Source organism: Triturus cristatus, chromosome 3_2 (assembly GCF_964204655.1).
Source record: "Triturus cristatus chromosome 3_2, aTriCri1.1, whole genome shotgun sequence".
Lineage (NCBI taxonomy): Eukaryota > Metazoa > Chordata > Amphibia > Caudata > Salamandridae > Triturus > Triturus cristatus.
Window position 1 is genome coordinate 225,122,731 of NC_140584.1, and position 27,604 is coordinate 225,150,334.

At 43.8% G+C, this 27,604-nt stretch overlaps 1 protein-coding gene across 1 annotated transcript in view; it reads right to left on the reverse strand.

The window, feature by feature from the left end:
* LOC146857060 (von Willebrand factor D and EGF domain-containing protein-like) overlaps positions 1-27,604 on the reverse strand; it is a 1,714,722-nt gene that overhangs the window by 117,952 nt on the left and 1,569,166 nt on the right. The window contains 1 exon segment of the mRNA XM_085647013.1: positions 14,791-14,886. Within this exon segment, the coding sequence (XP_085503139.1) occupies positions 14,791-14,886 (96 nt within the window).

The window sequence follows — 27,604 nt, forward strand, 5'->3', positions numbered from 1 at the left end:
CGCCTCCTCAGCAAGTTTTCTAGGGTTAGATATCTTGCTATCAACAAGGTGCTGGCGTAGCTCTGGAAAACAGTTATTAGACAAGTGCTCCCAAGCAAACAAATCATAAAGAGCATCATAACTATCAACCTTGCTACCCTTTACCCAACCATCCATGGCTCTGCAAAAAAAAGACACATATTCAACCCACGTAGTACCAGGCAACTTCTTACATTCTCTAAAGGTTTGTCTGTACTTTTCTGGGGTTAAGCCATATCTCAGCATTAACCCCTTCAGTGCCCATGACGAGCTGGACTCGTCATGGGCTGCGGTGGCGCTGTGCCCATGACGAGTCCAGCTCGTCATGAACTCTGCCCGCTAATGGAAGGCGCGGCACTGGGCGGGGAAAGGGGCGGGCATGCAAGGGGTTAAAGCATTTTTCATATGAGTATAAGACGCCTTTCCTCTTCAGGCATGCTCAACAAGGTATCTCTCCCTTCATTTGTAAAGCGGCTCCACAACCCCGTTCCCCAATCTTTCTCAGGGACCCGGTGGGCCAACAATGCTAACTCATACGCTTTAAACCATTGGCTAATATCTTCATTCTTACTGTAATCTTTGATCACATCTTTAGGAAAATAAAACCTACTTTCTGCAGGCACAGATGGAGCGCTGCCACCAGAGGGATTCAACTCTAAACTCTTTTCTTTAAGTTCCATCTCCCTCAACATCTTCTCACGTTCAAATGCTAACTTCTCTCTCTCAAAATCTAATCTTTTGCTCTCCATTTCAGCTTCTCTCAGGCTCTTGGCTTTTTCTAATTCCAACTGCCCTCCTAATTTAAGTTTTGCCATTTCTAACTTGTACCCCCTCTCCCTCTCCCTGTCTTCTAATTCTTCAGGGGAAAGGCTCCTAGAGGACGCACTACTGCCTGGAGATGACACTGGCCCACCTGTGGGCTCTTCCTCTTCTTCTTCCTCTTCCGGTACCACCACCGGATCAGAGGGATTTCTGGCCTCTAACCAGGCCTTCAGCGCTTTGAGGAAGCCATCTTTCTTTGTGACACCTGTGGTAGGAACTTTAAACTGCTTGCAAAATCCTTTTAGATCTTTTAGCGTGTAGGAATCTATCTTCTCCTTATCAAATTCCCCCACAACAATCTCCACAGGTGTAGCAGCTCCAGCATTCTCCATGGTCAAAACTGGCAGTGTTTAAAAAATAAGCTCCAGGAAAGCGGAGAACAAAAATAGAATATCCTACCAAAAACAGATTGTGGCTGCGTTATGGTCTGCTTTCACTATGTAGCGTACACTAATCACTGCATATGAGTCATAAATGCAAAGTTCAATCCTCACCGCTGACCACCAATGTTAGAACCGGCGGTCTCTAGTTGGCAGAGGTATACACTTCTGACAAATAGGGACCAACCAACTCCAGTCAGGGAAAGGGGATTACACACTCAGATAACCCCTGCTACCCCCTTGGTAGCTTGGCAGAGCAGACAGGCTTATCTCAGAGGCAGTGTGTTAAGCATTTATGACCACATACAGTAATAAAGTGAATACACTACAGATGGACACGACACAGAAGTTATTATAAAAATAGTATTTTTATATAAGGCTTAGCACAAGACCAAATAACGACAAAAATATACCACAGTCTTAATAAATACTCTTTGGAAGGAAAAATGATAGTTCAAGTAAGGTTTCTTCTTGGCAAATTGTTCTTTAGCAACAAAATTAAGTATTCTTCTGAAACACAGTTCTTTGGCAACAATGTAACCCCCACAGGAGTCACACGACGTCGAGTCTACAGGATTCCCAAGGTTCGGCGTCGACCGCGAGGAGCGCTACGTCGAGCCTGGAGTTGCAACAGACTCCACAAGTACAGTACCTTGAGAAATGAAGAAAAACGATGATCCACGGCGTCGAGATGTCGGCGTCGAGGTCGGCGTCGATTGTGCCTCGGAGTCGGGTCGATCTGTAGCGGCGTCGAGGGATGTCGGGCCGGAGCAGCGCTCACGGCGTCGAGAAGGGCGTCGAGTCGATGCGATCAGCAGCGGCGTCGGGACGGGGTTGCTTGGAGGTGGAGCCGATACTCACTCCTCACTGGCGTCGATACCGGCGTCGAGACGGGGTCACTTGGAGCCGGGGCCAAAACCCACTGCTCCCTGGCGTTGCTGCTGGCGTCGATCGGGCCCGGCGTCGAAGGCTCGGGACACTGGAGCCGTTACTCACGATGTCGAGCTGGATTCGGCGGCGTCGACGGCGTCGAGACTGCAGATTCTCCCTTGTGTACTGGAAACAACACTTTCCAGCAAATCAGCAATTCAGCAGATGGTGAAGTCCTTTGGCCCTGTGACTTCAACAGGAGACTGCCACTCTTCCAGCCCTTGGAGATTTCCTAGCAAGTGTTCAGAGAGTACACACCAAGTTCCTCTCTCCTTGTTCCTTGGCAAAAATAAAGAAGCAGCTTTCAGGTTCCTCCACAGCAAAACAGCACTCTGGCAGAAAGGGGAGGCAAGTCCTTAGATCAGCAGGCTTCTTGTCCTTGGTACAGGTTTCCTTGTCAGAAGTGATCTGAGTTCTTGGTTCAGGGGTCCTTCTCTTATACCCCTTTTCTCCTTTGTTCCCTTTGTCCAAGCAGGGAAATTCCCCCCATCTCAGGTTCATTGTGGGTGTTGCCAGGCAGAGGCACCTGGCCTATTCACTGAGCAGGGCAGAGTCCTCAGCCGCCCAGCAGGAGGCGGAGCCAGAATTGTCACTGGCAGGAGCAGGGCTATCAGTCGGCCAGCAGGAGGTGGAGCCAGTATTGTGTCAGGCAGGGCAGGCTACTCTTCCCTCACTCTATGTGTAAATGCCTCATTCACCCCACACTGACTCATTCAGACCTCTGGAGCCACCCAGCCCCTGACACACACACCAAACCAGCAGAGACCGGTGGATAGTTGGACAAGAAAATAGACACTTTCTAAAAGGGCTATTTTCAAACATAGAATTTAAAAACCATCCCTCCTACAGGGTGTGTTATTAAATTCTGAGTTCAGGGATACTAAACTCGACCTGCTACCATGCTCCCTGAGTCAGATAGATTATAATGGAGTTAATAATCCGTCTGCCCATTCTGGCCTATGGGAGGCAGGTAGCCCTTCAATAGTGAAAAACGAAAATGGCTGTAATTCACTATTAGGTCATGCCACACACATCAGGGCATGACCTACCTTTTACCGACAATGCACCCTGCCCTAGGGCCTACCATAGAGGTGTCTGAAATGTGGCAAAGTGAAGGTTTAGAGACTGGCAAGTAGGTTTCCTTGCCAAGTCGACATGGCAGTCAGGGACTGAACGCAGGCGCTGCGGTGGCAGGCCTGAGACACATTTTACACGCTGCTTCTGTGGGTGGCACAACCAGTGCTGCAAGCCCACCAGCAGCAGTTAACTTACACGCCCTTGGCACACGCAGTGCACTAGACTAGGGTCTGAACAGTAAGTCAACCAAGCCAATCATGGTAACACCAATCAATGTAACAATTTAACATAGGGAGCACTTGCACTGTGGCACTGATCAGCAGTGGCACAGTGCCCAAAGCAATAATCCAGCAAAAACATTGTACACAGAGGAGGCAAACAGAAAAAAAATATGGAGGAGAGACTCATGCCAATGATGCCAGGTCTAACAACTATTGATCCTGCCTGTCAATGCCTAACCCTCCCTTCATGTATAATAAACAACCCTAACACTGTAAACAGTATTGACTTGTGATGCACACTGGCCAATCCATGGAAGAGATGGGATGTGTTGTGTATGTTCGAATTAGTGCATAATAAAAGCAACTGCTGTGTTATTCAAGGGTTCCCTGTGCGTTTGCCATAGCTCAAAATATAGCGTTCATCAGAGAATCTCCTCGCCAACACCCACTCTTAGTTATGGAAACCCTAATTTTGACCATGTTCAGGAGTAAGTGGCTTGTAACCTTTACCATTGCCAAGAACCTTAAAGTGCAAATGAACTTGGGGCCAGGTTTATTAAAGATTACATTCCCTTGTGTCACGCAAGGTGTCACAATGGCAATGTAATCCATAAATCAGATTTTGCAAGCCCCCCAAAGCCACCTTGACTCGCCCTGTGTGGCTTGGAAAATCTGGAGTAATGCAAGGCAGTACAAGTGGCTGCCTAGCATTACTTTGTGTCAGAAAGGCGTTACATGGGCTGAGAGTGGGCGTTTCCACGCGTCCGCCCATGTCTTTTGGCGCATTCCAGATTTACTAACACTGGTAAGCCTAGGAATGCAATAAAATTGCTATACCTTCCCAGGAGAGGCACAACAAGGAGAAATATCTTTATTTCTCCTCGTTTTCTCCTTTTCCTAAGTGCACTGCATCTTGCAGCTCACTTAGAAAGAGGAAAAAGCCTCTACGGTTGTTTTTGTGCAGGAAGTTGCCCCTTCCTGACAAAAACAATCCTGTGTAATGTAGGCACCCTTGCTGCATGGCGCAATTGTGCCTACGTTGTCAATTGGCAGCCACTAGTGCGCCAGCTCAGAAACAGCAGGAATGTGCCATATGTTAGTAAATATGGTGCATTGCATTCCTGCCCTATCCATATGACATAGCGCAGCACAGTGCAGCAAGTTGTCATGGGGATTTAGGCCAGATTTATCAAGATTTTACGCAGAGCAATGCGGCAAGACAACTTGCTGCATCAATTGGAGAGTCCAGGAATGCACAACATTTACTACCATGTGGCGCATTCTTGCTCTCACTCTCTACGCTGGTGCATCTGTGGCTGCGAAGCTCCAATGCAAGCACCCTTGCGCAATGGTGCAAGTGTGCCTGTGTTAACTTCCTGCTCAAAAACAATCCTTAGAGACGTTTTCCTTTTTCTAAGTGTGCTGCAGAATACAGCACACTTAGTAAGAGGAAAAAAAGAGGGGAAATAAAAATATTACCCACCATTCTGCACTGTGCATTAGTCTCTCATGAGACTGGTGGAACCTTTTTTCACTTGAAAAATGTTGCAACCACATCCAAAGCTGTGTCCTGAAACACTTGAGGGACATCACCTTTTGAGTACAATATTTCAAAAGGTCAGAATGAATGATAGAGCTTTCGGCATCTAAGTGAGAACATTGCAGATTATCCTCATGTTAACAGCCGAGAAGTCAATCAGTTGCAATTCTGCAAAGCAATCCCAATCTTGTTTTCCAGTCAGTAGATCGCTCTAAAGTAGCAGCTCCCTCTCTCACTCTCTTCCTTGCTCCCTCTATGGGCCTCATTTATGAAACGTGACGCATCGCTGCATGAAAACAGCGATGCGTCACTTTGCATTGCGCCCTCCTTGCGACACGCTGGACGCGTAATTTTTACAATATGACGCATCATGTCGCAAGGAGTTACAGATACGTCAGTATTTCTGACGTATTTGTAGGCGCAAAAATGACGCATTGCTGGAGTGTGTCACAAAAGTGACGCAAATTCAGCAATGGGTCATTTTGCATGGGCAAGTCCCATTTCAATGTGCCTGCGTCAGTCTTACGCCTGCTGTGAGGCAGGCGTAAGATATTGTCGCATTTGCGTCCTTGAAGTGGTGCAGTGAAATCTCATAGATTTCACTGCATCACTTCTACGAGGCTTACTTGTTCCAGAACACCCACCCTGCATACATGATACCTGGCGCAGGTATAATGTGGCGCAGGGGTTTACAAAGTGACACATCTACCTAGATGCGTCACTTTGTAAATATGATGCAACATGGTGCATTTTTTACGCCGCTGGTGCATCACAAAAAGTGACGTGCCGGCGGTGCAAAAGTGATGCAAGGGCTCATAAATAAGCCACTATGGGGCAGATTTATGAGCCCCTTGCGCCACTTTTGCGTCACTTTTCCCATGTTAAAAGTGACGCAAAAGTGGCGCAAGGGGCTCATAAATCTGCCCCTATGTGTCTCTCTGAGTCTCTCTCTGACTGACTCTCTGTCTCAATCACTTGCTCTCGCTCACTCTCTTTCTGCACTCATCTTTTTTTCAGTTGCTCAGTAAAACTCTCCTTTGTAAGAGTGCGAAAAAAACCAATTGATGTTAAAAACAATTAATGTTAAATAACACGGACTTTTGAGGAAACAGGTAGAAGAGAGAGAAATGGAGAAAAGGGAGAAATGGAGATAAGAAAACACGATAAAAGCATTTAACAATGCACACAATGTCACTTTAGCCCCTCAGAGATTTGCATTCCGGTTCTGTGCGAAAGACTTCATAAACAAAACTATGATTCATTACATCAAGTTATAAACTAATCGTGAACATTTTCCTAAATGTTCTTTTTGCTGCAATAACTGAAACAGTTTGAAAAACAGTTAATGATTCCTTTCTTTGCATTTATGTTGTATGGATTTATTATTAATACATTTTATAGCAGCTAAGAAAAGTCATTTGACAAATATACAATCCCGAAAGTAGGATTTCAATCAATATATCAGCCATGTTTTCAGCAGACATACCAAAATGTATTTCTCTTTTTTTATAAAAACGTTTTATGACCTTTAATAGCAAGAAGCAGCAGCATAAGATTAGTGTATGTAACAGCAAAAACAACGTGATTGTCAACCTGCTTGGAGGAAAATACCGTATCGACCACGGGGCATATCATCAAGAGGGGGCGATAATTATCGGTAAGCGCACTTAGCGCTAGATAATTATCACCTGCTATCGCTGTATTTTATCGCTGAGATAGCGCGCTATCGGCGATGCTTATCTTAAAAGCGATAAAAATACCAGCGATAGCTACAAAATGTGCGATCATCGCTGGAAAACCAGCAATAATCTCACAAAAAACAGGCGATACCTTGCTGATAGGGCAGGGTGGACTTAGCCATTATATCCACCTTCCATTGGATATAATGGCTAAGTCAGCCTGAAAGCTGGCGTAAGGAAAGTAGCGATAACCAAGGTTAGCGCTACTTTTCTTATCGCTATGCTCTTTAGAGTGCAGCTTGTAAATAGGAGAAATGTCAGTTAGCGACATTTCTCCCGTTATTTTGGGGAGGAACGCCCACTTTGCATCTCATTAGAGATGCAAAGCTGGGCGTTAAGGGAAAGGGCGGTGAGGGAAGGATTCACGCGATAGCGTGACCTTGCTAATAGTGCGATACAATTATCGCCGCTTTCCGGCTGAAAACGGCCAATAAAGCGCCGATAATTTTCTTGATGAAATGCCCCCACATTTTTTCTTTCGTCAAACATTACCTCAAACTAGACCATAGTGTTAGGTCCACCAATTCCATATTTAATCACATTTTTTGGGAAGACTCTCACATATGTTGTCCTTTCGGCCTCAAACACCAGTCCATTTTGCTTAACCGTGAGGTGAATTTTAGAATCTCATGACTTCCCCAAAGCTTTGTGATGTCCTGTCTTGCCGCTGTCAACCCTACAATTCAAGGTATCTTTGGGAACTTTAGTGGAGAGTCTCCCTCCTTCAGGAGTGACCCATGCAGGTAAGAGCAGTGGGGCGGGGTCGGGGTAGTCGACAGACGACAACAAGGGAAAATAAAAGAAAAACACTTTCTTTGCGCTCGCCACAGTGCAAGGTAAGTGTTTTTTGTTTCCCTCATCGTCGACTGTCGACTCCTCCTCCTCCTCCCCGCCCACTGCTCTTACCTGCACAGGCCACTCCTGCCCGCCATATCCACAATATCATTGTTGTCTCCTCATCGTAATTCTCTGTTTGTAAGGTTGCCTTTGCATGTTTAGAAAAGGATGCTTCTATCTTATATGCCAGAGTTCTTCAAACTTTTTTCTTGTGAGCTTCCATAAGCAAAACGTTTTCAAGTTTGTCCCCTCTCAAAACTTTATAGCAGTATTTGATGGAGAGGAAGGGTCAGATCTGAGTTCAGGGGGTGGGCTTATCATTTTAGGGAAACCTTTTCTGTACCTCATAATCCACACTAAATGTGACACTTATAAAAGAGAAACAATATCAAACAAAATGAGAAATTTACCAAAAACCACTACTCTCCATAATTGGCATGTTGTGAGACCCTCGGACTTTTGGGATTCAAGGCAACTGGACTTGGTACCCTAAAACTAGCCCTGTCCTTGGGCTCATTCACCTTTTTCTCATCATTCCTGGCCATCACCATAATCTTGAAACAGATTCTCTGTCCCTTTCAGAATTATAAGAGGTGCCACGTGCCCTCGACCCTAATGCTAGCAAAGAATATGAGCCTAAATGCCTCTTTTATAAAGTAAGTCAGTCATAATTGTAATGCAGTGGGCCCCTCACACTCCTGGGCCACAGTGCCACTGGACCTGCTTCACTAATGAGAGTGACTACCTTATAAAGTGTGCAGTCTGCTCTGCCACTTGGTGAGAGCATGGTCCTCCATCTTTTCTCCCTTCCGTGCTCTGCCATCTCTCTTAAGCCTAAGCTAAGGTGTTTCCTCTGCTTCAGTTTTCCCCTATATAGGGCCATTGGTCCAAGGCTCAAAACAACACTGACAGCAATGGTTCACTGGGGACTAATATAAGGAAGGGAGGATAGTTAAACAACATTAATTGGTATTTATGTGGCCCCTTACACCCCTGGCTCTCATGTCGCTGCACCTTCAACACAAATGATGACTACTCCTCTGTAGACTCCACTTTCTAACCCCTTGTGCAAAATAAAAAGGGGGAGGGTAAACCTAACCTCGACCCCTATTGCTTGGAACCTGTTCCCTGCACAGAAATGGTGCCTTAATGCCAACAAGGAATAAGAGTTTCCATCCACCTTTATGATAGTAACACTGTCATAACTGGGACGCAGTGGTCCCTAATATCATTGCCCCAGTGCCACTGCACTTGCTACACTAATGGTAGTAATGGTTCTTTAAAAACAAATTAGCTCTCACCAATTTCCTTAGGGCATCTCCCTGAGGGTGCTGTGCCTGTCCATTTGTAAACAAAAAAACAAACATAATAGCCCCACATAGCACCCTCTCCTCTGGGACATCTGTTTGACTCTATCCCTGGATAGAGCTAAAGAAGAAATAGGCATTATCACCAGGATATCTGCTACATGAAAGAAATGTAATTGTGTGGAATTGGTTTATCACCATATGTAAAGGCTTCTTGGAAGCAAGTACAGACTTTGATTTATTGAGTCACTTGAAGCTTCCTGGTGACAAAAATCTAATCTTTTAGAGACATGATCCAAGGGTGTTAAGTTTTGGAAAGAGTCCTTTTAAAAGACCTACAGAATTGCTTGCACTATATGTAGTTATATATCCTATTACAAAAAGTTATTCTTTGAAAGCACTTGTATTATCTTAATCACTCAATCATTTTTTGGCACCCTAAGTTATATTCAGGGCCACTGGAATTATGTGGCTGTGACCTTTTCCACATACTTATGGATCTTCCTCATGTGCCAGATAATCCAGCAACTCCTGCATAATCTGCAGATTTTACCATAAAAATTGTTTCTGGGTTATAAAAACTCAGTGACATGATGTCATGCTGTGGAAGACCCATCCCTAACGTTGTCCAGTCACCTTTCTGTTGCTTATGCTGTATGTGGGTGTTAAACAGTTACTAATCATGCAGATCCCCGATCAGCTTCCTCATAGCAGACATCTCTGACTGCTGCATAATTAATGTGGCCCTAAATAATAATTAAATAATGAATTGCATATTGACAATGCTTTGTGTAATGGGCTGGAAGTTTATAACGTTATAAAGATACGCCACTATTCCGCACTGTGCAAACCAGAATTCAATTGTGTGACTCTTGGGTCTCACAAACAGACATCTGCAGTGATCACATTAACCAACTAAGATTTTATAACATAAAAGAAACATTCCCAACAATTAGCATTTATTTTTTATTTAAGGTGTATTCGTTATTTTAAATGCACCCTGCTAAATTTGTAAAAACATCTATGCAAAGAAAATGCTATTCTTTTTAGCCACTTAGCCAGTCTTTGACCCCACCACCTCAGTCACCAGGAGCACAGTTGCCAAACTTTTGATGCACTTTAACCCCTATATGTAAATCAAGACAGCCTGGAAAACACAATAAATAAACAAAGTTACACTACTAGGCCACTTTAATTTACATGTAATTACAAATGAACATAGCTGTAGACTCCGGGGGGGGGGGATTGCTCCACAGTTTGAAGACCTCTGTTATATGGGATGTTTTGAAGGACATAGAGGTACCTCAGTAGGGTTATGTTTTTGAACAATGCTGCTCAACCTAATACAGAGAGAGGGGGCTTCTGCCAACGCTCAGTATCGGGACTTCATTCAAATGACACTCCATGCAGGTTGTCTTATATTCCTAGGTATTTGGACCCATCTGAGCTTCTCCTCGTTAAGCATCTCATTTCAGTCACTGGGGTCAATGATGACCACAGGAATATATTTATTTGTTCCCATTAAGTTGGAGTCCCAAACGTTTGCCAAAAATACTTTTACATATAGAAATATGTTAATTGTATTGTAGGAGAGTGGCAACGACTGCATAGCTGCCCCCAACTTTTTGCTGATGTTTTAACTGTTTTCTCCCTCTAGCCAGGCTGTGGCCCTGCTATCCAGGACCCCAGCCTATCTGCTTCCTCTCTAAACTGATGTGAGTACCCTAGGTACATACCAATTGGATACTGAGGACACCCTATCAGCCCCTTGTAGATGGTACCCTAGGTACCCAGGGCATGGGTCCCTCAGAGGCCTACCAGGGGCTGCAGCACTTATTGTGCCACCCCTGGGACAGCCATACAAACTGACACCACCAGACCACTACTGTAGTCTGGGTAAGGTGGTGCTTGCACCCCTTACAGGGATATAGGTATCCTGTATCCCACCTAAATACAACACATATATCCTTATAGGTCACCCCTAAGGCAGGCCTTGCTAATCCTACAAGGCAGGGTGCTGAGATATGTGTGAGGGGGAACCCCTACCTGAGTAGGGCCCCTCTGCAACCTTCGTTAAAACTATTGCTGGGTTGTTTGTAGTGCAGCCATACCATATACTCTTAACCGCATTATAAGTATTCGCGATAGCTTGATAACTTGAGAGTGGCTGCACAGAACCATGTCATGTTTGGTGTCAAACATCGAGGAATCATACCCCCAATCCAGCCATGGGAGTGAGGGCATGATTCCCCCCTGCTAGAGGGGTGATATGGTAAAAGCGTCAGATTTTAGAAACCAATTTAAAAGTGCACACATAGTACAAAATGGATGCTACCCGCCACCCACACGACTCTGGCTGCCTGTTGCTGGGCAGAACTCCAGCCACGGCAGCTGGACAATAGGGATCTTGTTGCAGGGAGGTGTTCCCACCTCCCCAGACAGACTATGTGGATTGAAAATGGGTGGGTGTACCATAGGATGTCTTTCAAACTTGCACGTAGGCTTCTCCAGTGCCTACCTCTGCATACACTGCCTCGAACCGGTTCAGGGGCATTCTGTCCCCTGCCCAGGCAGGAAAACACACAAAGGGGAGAGGGTGTAGCCACCCTTTCCTGCCTGAACTCTCATTGGTGGGCTCTGATTAAGACATTCCCCAAATCTCTGGATAAAGGTGGGTGCAGGGTCCCCAGAGCCTCAGATTAATCTTGGACTTCAATGAGCTGCCGCACAGCTGAATAAAGAAATCTCCCTTGGGGTAAAGGAGTTACCCCCCTGCTTGGCAGGCGCCTGAAACACTGCAAGTAACCCAGTTGGAACTCTGCTGCTCCTACAGACATCGAAGACTTCTGCCTACCCTGAGGTGGGTTTCCAAGCATCCCAGAGGCCATTGAGTGTGCACAGTAAGGCTCAGCACTGTGGACCCCGTGGGTGCCGAGATCCCCAATACCCCAGGACACCGGCCACCTCTTGCACAGCACACGACCCCGACCAGTGGGGAAGTTGTGCTTTGGCCCATCATTGAGCCAACCTCTCAGCATCACTTGTGCTAAAGGATGATGCTCCAGCCCGCTCCGGTGACCCGTGGGCTCATCTTTACACACTCCAAATTGCTGCCTCCTGCGGTCCCTTGTCTCTCGACTGGTGGGCCCTAGCAGAGGTCAATCTTTACTTTAAAGGGCTCCCCTGATTGCTCCAGGCCTGCTCTACCATCTTCTTGCTGGAGACCTTGCTCAGACCTCGTGAGTCTGCACTGTAGCTGTTTTGTGATCCTTGCGTGGGTTGCAGTTACCAAGGCTTAGTGGATCCAATCCTGACACTAAAACCGCAGCGGCCTTCATCTTTTGTGGGACAGTCGCCCTCCAGAAGCTGGCTTTCCTTGAAGCCTCCTGGACCCGTGGCTGCTGATCCAAGCTACCCATCTTTAACCTGGAAGCACCCGACATTGAAGGGCTCTTTCTCCTGAGCTCCCTGGTCACTGGCTAGTGACCCAGACTCTGTCCCCTCTGCTTACGGGTCCTTACCTTCAAGATCTACATCTTCAATCTGCACAACATCGACGATGCTTCACGCCAGCAGCAGTTCTTCACCTTTTTCGATTGAAAACGAGATCGCGACCCGACATCGAAAACGACCTATGCACCCGTCTTCCCTGGGGCAGGTAACAGTGGTACCTCGGTACTGTCGTGGGTGTGGACCCCCCAAAAGCTTAACTCTAAGCTCCTGAACTTGAACTCCTGCTAGAAGTGTCCAGATTCTTGTAATTTCCAACCGCAACATTTCCCATAGGATTTAATGGAGATCCCGACTGTAGTTTAAACACTGCACCCGTCTCCCGTGGGTCCCCTTCCTCACTACCTTGGGTGGTGGTTTCGTAAGGGGCCAGCGACCCTAAGTGCCCAAGGCACTGTCTGCAGAACTGTCGTGGTTCTTATACCACTTTTTTAATATATGGTTTGGTCCCCCCCTGGGGCCCTGTGATTCCAGTGCTATTTATTGTTGTTTAAATGCTTTATTGAATTGTATTGTTACCTCCAGCCTCACAAGAGACTAGTGGGATTTGTTCTTAGAATAAACACATATATTTTGAATATATACCTGTGTGGACTACTCTTTCATTTGGTCATTCAAGAGGTTATCCATGGTAAAACAATCCGCTTAACACTCCTTCAAGACTTAGCCTGAAGGCTGCTCTCCACAGCTACCACTAGGATAGCTTTCTTTAAAGGTTGTCTTTTAACCTATCACCTTAAGAGTCGAATTGGACTGGTGCAAGGTGTCCCCTATAACTAGTGGACAGCACATGCCAGGCCAACTTCTCACATGTATGATATGGTTCTACTATGTATAACAGATTGTCACCTGCGAACAATGATATTCAATCACCTCAGTTTGCATTCCAAAGTGGAACCTATACCACTGCATCCCGCCTTATCAAGTAGGCCAACTGTTCCAGAGAAAGTGCAAACAGGATTATTTGTAGGGGACATCCTTGACATGTGCCACACCACAAGAAAAAGATATGTTATGCCCCATCATTTACCTTAACTCACACCATAGTTCCCTTGTAGAGGAGCTTGACTTAAGCCAAACAGGTGGGCCCACCTACACCCATTCTTACCATGACAGCAAGCATAAAGGGGCATTCTATAGGATGAAATTGCTTTTCTGTGTTGAGTGATAGAAGCACTGTTGATTCAGTGGCATTACATGCATAGTCAAGAGTATATAAGTATTATGAGCCTTCTGGATTTAGTTGTATAGTAAAATGCTATAAGGCCTGACTGATCAGGATGGATAAGCTTATTATAGACGAACCAGTGTAGACTGTTTGCTAATACATTCGCCAGAATTTCTTTCTCCTCATTTAATAATGCTAATAGTCAGTAAATAGAGCATTGATGTTTTGGATTGCTAGGTTTTAGTATTGCAATAATAAGCACATTTTTAAGGTTTAAAGAAAAGATCCCTGTTTCTGTTGCTTCACAGCACATAATCCATAAAGATTCCCTGACCTTTGTGGAAAGTTTCTTAAACAGCTTCTCTACGAAACCAGTAGTTCCAAGTGCAATTCCATTTTGAAGCTCTGTGTTTGCCTCTGCTATTTTCCTCACTAACACCTTAATATCTAAGCTCTCTTTATCTACTCGGGAAAGCATTGGCAATGCCAGCTTTAACATGGTATCATAAGTCGCCCACAATGTCACACTCAAATTGACCATGTAACAATCTCCTGAAAGTAAAGACCTAAAGCTGTTATCAACTTTTTCATTATATTCCAGTTTTCAGCCTCCAGTGAATCAATCTCAAGCCACCAGTTCAACTTGGAGTACTTTCCTCCAATAATGTTACCAAGAGAGTGTGGTCGAAGAGGCCATGTGCCACAAATACTGTACACATAAACCATTGTGTTATGCTGCAGAAAGTAAGGTTATATTCAACCCTGGATTAGGAGCCACACATTCAAGAGTAAAAGGAGAACTGTGCCTAATCCGCCCATACCTATCTCCACACACCTACTGACTCCATTGCGTCCACAGCACTAGTAAGAAAATGATTGCCCTCCAGTCTCCCAAGACCTGAACAGCCATTCTGTCTTTAGTTCTATCCACAACCAGATTAAAGTCACAAATCAGGATGGTGTCTGGGATCTATAGCAACAGTGCATTATTCTTTTAAAGGAAGGGGTCTGTTCCCATCAGTTACAAGATGTTCTATGGCACCTTGCAGCTTCTTCAGCTTGAATTCCCCTAATCAGAGGCCATTGTTTATCAGCTTCCTTTCCATGTCCCATAAACTGTACTCTCTTAAATGTGATTCAATGTTTCCTTCTTGTTTATTTGATGTCTTTTTGTGAGATGGCTTAAAGTGTTCATTTTTCCATGCACACTTCTAAGAAAATAACCAAATAAAATCCATTACCTTTGTCACAAATAGCTCCATCATAGCCAGGTGGGCAGACACAGATATCTGGTGCAATGCATTTTCCTTCATTATGACACTCAGGCTTGCAAATTGCTTACATTGAAAAAAAGAGAAAGTGATGTTATTGTAACGAGTAAAAAATAGAATGTGCTATTCATTGTTGACAAGGTATAAACATGTAATGCATGAAGAATAACCATTAAAATTACAATCATAAATTCGGATATGTTGTGGTAGATCAGCCTCTTGCCAGACAGTTTAGAGTACTGATAGTTAGATGACTGGCCTGTGGCACTGCAAGTTTAGTGAACTGGTATCACCAAGTGATCATGGGACTGTGTCAAGTGACAATCACAGCATTGTCTGACATTACACAGGGACAAGGCCTTACTAAATTAATGTCTTAATGAAACAAATACACTTGTCTGTATTGGTTATGATATAGCTTGGCTTGTGGCTAGATATAATCCTATGTTTGACCTTCTCTGCCTCTTTTAAAGCTATTATTGAAAGAGTATTTTCTATGTGGGTATGTCTGCCAACACAACAGTAAGAAAAGAGTACTGGGGGGCAGATGCAGGACACATCACCTATCCGATTCCAAGTATTGATATCCATTTAGCTTGGGAGGATTTTGTCTTGTTGGGAGGGAACATGGCATGTACACAAGGAGCGACTTTCATGATTTGCCCAATCCAAGTGGCTCGCCATGATTTTTGCATGCCGGAACAAGTCGATGATACACTGCTATAAACGCATGTTTTTATGCACACCTTTGAAATGAAGCCTAGGGTATCTTTTTCACCTGTATGCCAGTCTTATTCTAAGCAGTTTTAGCATGCAATAGAAGAGCCTACTTTAAGAAACATTAGGAGTTGACCACAAAATTACAGGAAAAGATTAAGACAAGTTATGGGTTGCTATGTGAATCCTTATAAGAAAATAGCAATAGCTTGTGGAAAATTTGTATTATAAACACAATTGAGCATATACATTTCATTGTGTTGCATCTGTATTTCCACGTGCAATGTTTCTGTATGTTTCTACTATATTCAGATTTACACATGGAAATAAGTGTTTGTGCCAATATCACATGCAAATCTAGCACCGGTAATTGTAATGAATTGAGAATCATGATGCAGCCTGGAACACCCAAAGAAAATCATATTTCTGAGCTGACATAACCGATAGCAAATACTGGGGCTTGGTTGATCAATCTGTGGGTCACTTTTGGGACACCATAGGGATGTCATTTACCTCCTCCCCTTTCCAGAGGAAAGGAAGTGGGAATTTGTTAAGCAAAGTAAACCGCCTCTAGATGTTTTTGGCCATCTTCAATGCATGATGTCCATTATGGCATCCAGAAGGGAGAGGAATGTAAACATTTCTGATCACGACATAAACATCATGGCTGAGGAAGCTGGATTTCATGCTGTGGTACAGCATCACCAATAATGTGAAAGTGAAGTTGGCCTTCTTCCAGGATGCATATAGTGTAAAGAAAATATCAAACAAGTTGAAGAGGAGAGTCCAGAACATAACCATATAACATTTCAATTAAAACCTTTACTACTGGTGGAGGCACCCAACATCAACTGAACCCCAGGTCGTGGAAGAAAAGGTCCCAGTTATTTTTAACCTGTCAGGTGTGGAAAGAGTAAGCAGAGGTTTAGAGCCTGGAGGCACTCAGCAGGCACAAGGTACTTTTATAATTGATTCCATACATTTCTCAACCTTTGAGAGCTGTAATCATAATGGGCTCATTGTTGGTGGGGTTGTAACAGATAACCTTTTGCTTGGGCTCAGTTACTCAACCTAGGTCCTTGCAAAGTGCAATAGGACTTGCCACAGGGTTAGTACCATTCACGTATGCTTCAATTACAACCTGCAAGAAAAGCTGTCAGGGAAACGTTATAGGAAGTGGATACAATGTTGTTTCACCTGCCTGAAAGAGTACACTGCATCTTGCATGTTGTTGGTAGAAGTATGTTCTGGGTGCACCTGGTTAAAACTATGAACAGCATATACCATGGGTTTGGGCAGACCAGGTGACAAGCAGAACTTAGAGTGAGAGTGGACAGGCAGTTTGGAGGGTAAGGGTATTTTGTGTACACATGCCACACACTAATCAGAAGTTCCATTTGGGAAATATCATCATGTGGAATCAGATAGGTGTAGGATACCCCTACACCTATCTGGCCACTGCACCTTTAACTGCCATCAAGATAGCAGTTACCACTGACACTATCACAGCTGCCACCATCACAAATAAAGTTTCTGATACTGTGGAAATCACCATCAGTATCACAGCTGCCAGCAGCAGAGCAGCCAACATCACCATCTCAGCTTCCTCTCCCACCATCAATAGATATAAGTGTAGCAATCAAACTTGATAGGCATGGTGCAGTTATTTCAGGAAGAGTGGGCTTAATCGTGCCAAAATATTTGTGCCATAAACGGTTTAATCAGTCCAGTAATATACAGAGCACTCCTTCGTGGCAGATCCAGTTGCAACATTTGAACCACTCCTTTTTCTGCAGATGTGTATACAGCTTTCAAAAATCAAAAGATGCAATTTAAACGGCAATGTAAAGCTAACTTGTATCCAAAAACAGCAGCACTTAACCAAAGCCAGTTAGCCACTCAGATTCACATTTAATCTTAAACATTTGGAGGAAACCAATTATTAAAAGTGCATATTTGCTATAGGTATTGTACAATTCGCTATTTAACAGATAGCAAGTGTGTACCATTACTTTAGTGATGGTACACACAGGCAACCAATAATGTCTACTTCTTGTGTTTAATGAAGCTAACAGATTCTTAACAAATCAGGAAAAGTTGCTGGTCCTCTGCTTCTTGGACAAATTAATACATAGGATGTAGTGAACAGACAGGGAACCCATCCCTTTTGTGTAGGTGTGTAGCAGTGATACTACCTTGACCATAGTTCTTTTTCATTGTTCTGGTCATAGGCTACCTACTAGAATTGGCTTCATCCAGGGAGGTGGATAAAAAGAGTTATTCCTAACCTATTGAAAGCCATGCCAATTCTAACCAAACATGCATTTGACATGGGATACAGCACATTTATGACTACCATCTACCCTAGAGAAAGACCTTACAATCTTTAATACTACAGAACTATAAGACTTCCAGGCCAAGGAACCACATCTTTCAGGAGACAAAACACTAACCCCACACATACCCCCTGGTTTTTCAATCATACCAGTTGTTTTTTCAGCTTTTTCTCTTGGTTTGGCAGCGGCAGGGGCCAACACGTGCACAAACATTGAGAACACTTAGGGTCCCAAGCAACAAAGTTAGCAGTTAAGGTCTGCAGCAGAAGATAGCCTTACTACACTTCCTTGACTCTCTGGATAGGAATGAATAAGCAGTCAAAGAACATAAAAAGGTGGTCATCTAGGTAGGGTGAGGTATAGCTACATTACAATACAATTATCTGTTTCAACAATGATTTCAAAGTCTGGATAACATTTTTGCCACCCAGCATTTTATAATATCCCAGTAATATGTTAATATATTTACATTGTAAATGCAAAATACACACTACAATACACAGTATGCTATGAACAATGAAACAATGCTATAAAACAATATTGCAGAAAAACCTGGGACCCTGGCCATAGAACCTATATAATGAGGGCAGTCAATGGCTAATCACGAATACCTGCACAATCCTGAAAAAAACAACGGATAATCATTACCATTGGCTAAACATGATCAGAACTATTCAAAGTGAAGAATGCACAAAACTCCTGCAAAATTGTTGAATTGGTTATATAAGTTAGGACCTTCTCCTGTTTGCAACCATAATTTACTTAAATATTGAAAAGCGAAGAAGGAACTGAATAAAAATCTGCTATGATTTACAGTGTATCTGATAGCTTGCAAAGGAAAGGGAGTTACTTGAAGTTTGCTGAGTGTGCTTACTGGCTTCATTGAGGTAAGCCTACCACCTAGGTTTAGTGTTAATACTGTTGGTTGCCCACAACGGTAGTCCATTATTATGGAGGGGTTCTGGAGGTTTCAGTTCAGAGGCACCACACTTAGAGTGGCAGCCTCATTGACCAAGGTGCTAAGACCATTATGTGGTTAACGAGAATGGAAGGAAGCTCAACAGAAAAAGGCTCCTCTTAAGACCTCTCTCAATGCAGCAAGTTGACCAGCCAGTTGGGTGCTGGACCGTTTCAGCAACATGGTCATTGAAATACATAGAAAATAATGGAAGTTGGGGAAGTGAGGGAGAGAGCTCACCAGGCGGAGGCAGCATTCAGCTCACCATGGTACTTGTGACATTTTGTTTCTGCTGTATGGAAATCCAAAGAACAGAAAACATTCAAGATATGTTGCTCACTACTTTAGTTTTATTACTGAAAATGATGCTAACTTGGGTTTATTTGGCTCATTAGAAATGTTACCTCCTCCATCTGCACAGGATATCTGAATGTTGGCTAATATTTCTGTTTAATAAATGATGAAGGGAGATTTGTGTATTATTTGTCACATGAGTTTAGAATTATCAGGGGTCAGGCCAGCCAACATGACATCATCTAATAACAGCGTACTGTTCCATCAATGCTCTCTACTTAGTCTTATATGACTGCACTCTTCCATAAAAAGCAAAGGGTTATAGCACTAAATAAATGTGACTTCCTTGTTTTACGTCTTAAGGGACTCTTAGGAAAATATGTTGGTTCTGGGCAAGTTAGATCCGATTGCCGACCCGCAGTAGTGGCTGGCAAGTTGACAGAGTGGTGAGGCTGGGGGGAGGTTGGGAACGGGGAGAGGGACTGGGGAGACAAATAAAAAAAATATTTAAAAGAACACCTACCTGATCGCCGCATCGCGGTCATCGCTTCTCCAGGCACAGGCTCCCAGAGTGCACAGTGGCCAATCCTGACGCTGCTTTCATGCTTCTGAAAGCAGCGTCAGGATTGGTCTGAGTGCCGATGATTTGTGCTCCCATACAGAGTGGGAGCCTGGGCCTGCTCTTGCCACCCCAACAATGTAGCTGGGGTTAAAGAGAGTTTTACTGCACATGTGGGTTTGGCCAGCCTGAGACGGCCATTCAAACCCACATGTGCTGTGAAGCTGGGCCCAACACCCCTCCTCCAGCCTTTCAACAGCCTGGCCCCACCCCCAAGCCTCAGCTCTGCGAAAAAAATAAAATCATAACAAACAAGAGTTTATTATAGTTTTATGTTTCATTTTTTCAACTGCTGGCGACACTCCTCTGCCATAGCATAGGAGCCACTACTAGTGTCTTGGCCAGACAAATGGTCAAACCACATGTGGCTAAGTTCTCAACTTTATTTCAACCTATAGAATCCGCCAAAAGTCAGTGCAATAAATTTAGCCTGAATCTACTCAGCAAGAGATGATGCTGGGAGTTAGTGACAAAAGTGTGATATGGCTCAATAAACCCAGGGGGTTTTGATGGTGATATGCGCACAAAGAGAATGCTTAGCTAACGCTCTGCTCTCCCTAGATGCTCGTACTGCAGCACAAAAATGTTTTTTCATCCAAAGAAAAATCACCTCTAACAATACTGTTGAGGGGTCATATAAGTCAGGGCGACCCAATTCCCTGGAGGCTGATTTATTGTGGTTCAACCATGGAATAAATTAGCCCTATCAAGTGCATACAACCCCTCAGAACTGTCCTGTTTAACTGAAATTCTGGGTTTAACCATATTGAAATCTATCTTATTAAAGGGAAAATTGTTAGCAAATCTGCGATGTAGCCCACACTTATCTCATTCACCACAAAGGAGGCCCCAGATTGGAACATGGCAAGTGAAAGTCTCAAAAACCTACTCTCATTTACCTGTGCATGGGGACTTTTTATAGCCCCAGATGTCACTGCCATATGAGAACAGAGCATTTCGACTGATAGATTTTAATCCATGCCTTAATTGCCTTGGCCCCCAACTGACTAACAGAATCAGACACCGAAACCACGGCCCTTGCCATAGCATTCCTTTTAGCTTTTAGTAGTGGCGTCCGTGAACCCTTTTCATAAAAATGAACCCCAAAATAGGGAAAAGCTTTTACCTTGGAAATCTTGCCCCCACCAGTCTAATTCATCCGCCCCTTACTTCCTCTCCCCATCACCATAGTATGGGATTTGCTAAAGTTTGTACATAAAGCCTGTTTGATCACAAAACTAAAAAATGAATTAAGCATAAGATGGAGGCCAACAACAGTACTGAATAATAAAACTGAGTTGTTGGCATACAAAAGTGTGGGGATTGAGTATGAACCAGCTCGTGAGATATCTTTACAGGCTGCAGAGCGAGTCTCCCCCAGATCATTTATATAAAGTGTGAATATGAATATAAGTAGGGCCGGTATACAGCTCTTTCTTGTGTGTTACTGACCCATGTTTGCTTATTTTTTGGTTAATAACTAAGGACTAAGGTCCTGATTATGAGTTTGGCCGCCACACCAGGGCACTGCTCCAGGACCTCTAAACCCGTATTCACACCGCCCGCCAGATTATATGTTTTTTGCTGGTCTGGCGGGTGGTCCTTTGGTGTTCCCATGGCAGTGCCTATTATAAAGGCACCGCCATGGGAACGCTAAAGCTGATTCCTGCATGGAATGGACCATGTGTTCTCTTGCATGCATCCCATGGCCCTGAGGCAACTGGGGGTCCCTTAGGACCCCCTAAGTTTCCTCACTGCCACACCTTTCATGGCCGGCTCACTGCCATTGAAAGTGAGGCGGTCAGGAAACTCCTAATATGCTCGGTGGTGCCACAGAGTCCCCGTCAAGCATATCCGGGCCTCTGACTTACTCGCCATGGGATCCATGATCCTTTGCGGTTGTGGCAGTCCTGTGACAGTCCCACAGCTGTATTTCTAATACGGAAGGTGGATCACCAGTCTGGCAGTCCAGGGACCCCCACCACGGGTTCTGCGGTACAATGTACTGTCAAACTCGTAATCAGGCCGTAAGTCAAATTTGTGTCTGATAGTTCAATAATTAGGACTGATGGGGACTAGATAAGAGTTAGATCGTGCTAAATATGTAAAACTATCACTATTTATATAGGAAATTAGCCAAGATGTGATCAGGAAACATGGATGACAAACATATGTTTTGTAGTGTATAACGCATACGTGGAGTCTAGAACGTCATTGGCAGGCATTGAAAAAAAAATCCATGGTTCAATATTAATTAAATTGGTGAGTGTGCTCTGACACCCTCTACTGATGAAATTACATTTATAAAAAAAATTACAAGCACTCAATGAAAACAATAGGAAATTACGGGAAACCTCCCCAACGAATCAAACAAAACAATCGATTCAATGGGAAAGCATGCAAAGCAAAATTTAGTTTCTTAAGCGGGCGTAAGCACAATTTCTAAGTGCCTTTTTTGAAAGATAGTGTACTTTTAAATCTGCGTTTTATCTGCAAAACCTCTTTATATATCGTATAAATGTGTAGACTTCTTCGGAAAACCCTAGATCACTTGGTGCAAGGCCTTATCTACAAATGCAAAGTATATCTAGGTCATGAAATCCTGTAATATTTTATTTTCCCTGTTTTATTGGCAATACAAAAGCTACAGTGGTAAATGAAACGTTATGTATTCTTGCATAGACAATGAGTTTCCATCTGGATTCTGGTCTACAGGGATAACTGCTGCAGACAATAGCCTGCCATTTTGTCCCTCCGTTCCTAATTACGTCAGTCAGCCTGGTACTTTTCTTTGCATTTTATTAAATGGCCTGATTTTTAAGGCCCGTGCACAAAAAAGTCGCTTAGGCTTGCTTCTGTGTAATGCGGCTTTTCATGTGTGTACCGAAGATGCTGTGTGCGATTTCATATGCACACACATTTATCTCAGCGGATATGTCTGCAAGGGCTTTATATAGGATGAAGCATACAGTATATGCTTTCTTTTAATAGGGCAATTAAATTTACAGTGAACATGACCCAAGGGTAATGGATCTGCAATACAGAGCAGACCCAAAATCTAGTTTCCTGGATCATTAACGGCGTTATACTGTCGAGTGTTAGAAAGTGTGAGCATGCCAAGTAGAAGAATGAAAAACACCTTGTGAAAGTTGATTTATTTAAGGTGAATTCGAGGGCACTACGTATTTCTGGCCCTTTTCAGGGAACTAATTATTTGTTTATATTTTTCTATTAGCACCGGTGCAGAAAATGGAGGAAATGCTGTTTCACAGTTAGTGCTCCTTACGTAATGGGTGGTTTTGCCAGTCCATAAGGCATGCAAGTTGTTGTTCCAGGCAAAATAGAGAAAAATAGAGGATTCACGAATAACTTGTGCAACTGCGCAGGGCTCAGTGGAGCTACAGTTTTTATGCGATTGCACTCTGTACATTGCATACGTTTAACTCCAGATTTTTTTGCGGTAGCTCAGGAACTGCAGACATCACATCTGTGCAACAGAAAGAATCCATCACTGTTGTTTGTAAACAGTAATGTCTGCAGCTCATCCCATAAGAGAAAAGTGTGCGTGCAGTGGTTCCTTTGTGTGAGCACCCACCAACCACCCACGTTGGTAATGGACCCCATATTACAAACTGTTTTGAAAAGGAGTGGCGTATCTGATGCTCATTAGACCGTTTACACGTGTAAAAATACGTTCATTTTAACACATTAATAACGTTTGTTAAAATTGGAGCAGTTGGTATCACGAAAGTGTTTGCTGGTGATGGAGCAGGGTTTTTACTTTAAACCCAAATATCTGTTTCATTTTCGTATGTTATTATTAAAAGTACTACTGATTAATTAATAACTACTAAAGATTTGTCAAGTCTGGTCTAATCAACCTTATTAACAGAAGAATTACACGTGGGAATGCTATTGCATGGCTAAAATAATAAGTGAACTAAGTTGATGAGCAAATTGACAGAATAGATGTTGTTTATATGATGTTATTGTGTTTTGCGCTTATAATTAATATGTATTAATGGCTTTTGATGTCGCAAATGGCTAGATAAATACAAACACATAAGGGTATTAGCAGGGGAATAACACTGTATAATCATTTCCGTGCAGTAATTTTGTTCTGTGTTTCATTTTACTTAAGTTGACTAATGTGGCCTACTTGAAAATGGCTACCACCCGCAGCCTGCATTCGAGTAGATGGAAAATTTGCAAGGAGGCTTCGCGCTGACTGCGACCTTGCCCTCCTGGTGAACTGAAAAGCCATGATCATGAAGACAAATCCGGGAGAGATGCCAAATGCCCCTGAACGTGAAGAATGTTACCAAAACCAAATACTGTTTTGTTGAACTTATAGTGGTCCCACGAATGGGATACAATTTACCCTAAAGAGCCATCCGTAGAAGTAACAAATTAGTTATGGACTCTTTATTTCTATTCAATATTTGAGATGATCAATGTGTGAGAAAAACTAGCACTGTATCTCAGTGTACCAAGACGACATGATTTCCGCCATTCGACGGTTTTGTGAGATATGATTACAACATTTTGGAATGTAAATTTAGTATAAATATTTGTAGACTAGAGAGGTCTAGCGCCACTTCTTCCCGAACTGATGATCAGAGGTCCCGATGCTGACGGAGAGGACGGTGACTCTACATGACGGCTAGAAACTTTGATTATTTTGCTGAGGACCGGTTCTGACTTAGAAAACGACTTTTAGCCAGAATAGGTAAATATGAAAGAGATGATCTTGCATTTAATTGGTTTTTCTTACAATTTTAGATAAACAAATATTCTGTATGAATCACTGTGTCGGGTGATTATTTTATTGTCATGTTTATTGAATTTATTTGCGTATTGTAAAATGTTTCACCAGATCTATAGCAACTAGTTGATACCATTGACCTCAGGGTACATGCAGATTGGTTAGGTATCGAAAGTGTTTCCCCTTATACATGGCACGGATAGAGTGGTAGGATGAAAGTTGGTGTAATGGGCCCCACCAGCATGTGATGTGTGTGTGCGTGTGTGACTGTGAAATCACTCCGTCCGTGGAAGTAGAGGGGATTCTAAAGCTCCGATCTGCACCACTGGCACCGAGCAGAGCTACGCACCTGTTTTTGAGACTTTGCACTGTCTAAAGTGAATATTCTATATGGTCTGGTACTTACCCATGTCCCCTACTCTAGAACTCTAAACGACCGGCCCTAAGATTATGGGTAACATCTCCCTCACCCTCAATGTAAACACTTGTGAGTCCAAACAGATAATTTATAATTGTTGGATTAGGGGGGAGTAACCCCCCCCCGGCCGTATTTATTAACATTTAACAAAACAAATTTAGGAAAAAACATTTATACAAAAAACTTTACGCAGAAAGTACAGATACATTTACAGCTACATTTTTCAGTCAGATATTCACGCCTAACCTTAACACAGTCTAATACACAAGACACTCCTGCCGTAAATCTATCAAAAACATGTTATTTACTTTCTGCGTGTCCCCTCTAGAGCCTACGGTAAAGTCAATGACTGGCAGCTCTCCCGGTCCCCATATACTGATAAGTTTGCGCAGGGGGTTACAGCTTATCGGATGGATACTTTCCCCCGGGTCCCCCCTACGCCCTGTGCCTTACATTCCATTACATGGGGGCTGCAGACTTCTGCATAGAAGAAGAAGCGTTGCGGGCCCGCAGCCGGCCCAGGGGGGACCTAAAGGTGAGGAGCAAGAACATGAGACTGTTCTGCTCCCCACTGCCTCTTTTAAGGAGGGGGCCCAGGCCGACCAGCTGAGACCGGTCAGCCTGGACGCCCGCCAAACGTTTCTGCACCGGGCACCTATTGGACTGTCGCGGGGGGAGGAGAGAGGAAAACAGCGCGCGTCACTTGCTGACGCGGCCTCACCCTCCCCCCCTTGCGGATGCTGGGGACGGGTGCGACCACCATAATGGCGGCGCGCCCCATTCGGCCCGCGCCGTTTGCAAACTTGGAAGTTATCTGAGCGAGAGCAGTACAGAGCATACCTTGGAAATAGAGAGAGGCCCTAAGGCTGCAGCTCAAACACTGCGTTAGAGACTTACAGGGGTATATTTACAAAAAACGGCACATTGCGGCTCTGTAAGCAAATTAGCTGCGCCGCACTGCGTCATTTAAAAAATGCAGGGATGCTCTGCCTTTAGAAGAATAGGGCACACCCCTGTGTTTTCCCCTGCACTGGCACTAATAAAAGCTGCCTAGAGCCAACACAGGCACCCTTGCACCATGGTGCAAGGGGGGTTTCTGTGTTGCAGGGATGATTATTTATGTGCTGTGCAGGAAGGGACACCTTCCTACACATAAACAATCTTGAAAGGAGATTTTCTCTTTCTATGTGTGCTGCTGAAAGAGCAAAAACAAGACAAATAAAAGTTTTTCTCTTTGTTGTGCCATTCTAATGCCTACTAGTCAGTGTTATTAGTTTTTGATGCTGCTTCCCAACCTTGTAAATCTGGGGCAGCATCAAAAAGCAATGGGTGTTGCAGAGGAACGCCCACAGCAACACCAAGTGCACACCCCTTTCACACAGATACCTGTAGAAAAGGATACAATATTTACAAATCAACATTAAGCCACACAAAGTGTCTAAACGCTGTTTAGTGAATATGGAGCAGGGCATTGCCCCACCGCAGTGTCCTAAAATGTGACGCTCCGGTGGTGCAATGCCCATGTAAATATGCTCCTTAGACTCATGCATCTGTGATTTAGACAGCGCAATGTCTTAAATAAAAACGGCTGCACAGCCATGCCTGGTTGAGGATATTTAGGGACTTATTTACAAGACTCCTCCACCGCCAGAGCGGCACTTTTTATGACACTCCAGCGATGCAGATTACAAAATCATATCTACAAGGCCATGCAGTGCCACCATGCATGGCATTGGATGGCCTCATGCATATAGAATAAGGCAAGGCAGCGCAAAACACTACCTGCCTTACTCTGCACTCAGGAGGCGTTCCATGGGTTTTGAAGTGGGTTTTTCCACGTGACACCCATGGATTTTGAAACTGCAGCAGATTTGCGAGACCATGTAAATCTGGGAACGTGCCAAATCCTTATGCCTCTCGAGGTGAGGCGTAATAACGAGAAATGTCTTTATTTCTCCTCATTATTTCCTCTTTCTGTGAGTGCTGCATTCTGCATCACACGTAGAAGCTGTAAAACTGCGCTTAGGATTGTTTCTGAGCAGGACGGCGTCCCGTCCTGCACAAAAACAATTCTGCTGACAACACAGGCACCCTTGCACAAAGGTGCAAGGTGCCTGCATTGGCGCTTGGCAGCTAAAAAGGCACCAGCACAAGGAGAGAGGAAATGAATGCACTGTATTGCTTAAAGACGGTGCATTTCTGCCCTTTCACTTTCGCACTGGGCAGTTCAGCAAGATGTCCGTAAATAAGATCCTCTTAAATAAGCCCCTTAATGCTGCTTTTGGAATATGAAATGGAGTAAAGTGAGTATGCCTCAAACGTAGTTTCATATTTCACATTTCAACAATGCAGAAAAAATCTGTTTGAGAAATAAATTATTCCGTAAATTGCAAAACAATTGAGAAAACGGGGCTAGCTGTGGTTCTTGCTGTTGTGCGAATATTTTAATGCAATGAATGATTACACTGTAATTAGCTCCTTTTTCGATTAGTTCCATAAACTAATGGCACATTGTGGAGTATGAGTATATTGTTTGCCATTGTGTGTAGCTAAAGGGAAAGAAGCATTAAATAGGAGATAGCCATGCACTGCACCTTTTTGAGCTGTTGACAAAGGACTTGAATCAAACCTTGGAAGATGGAGGGTGTAGGGAACATTATTTAATTTTCTGTCTCTG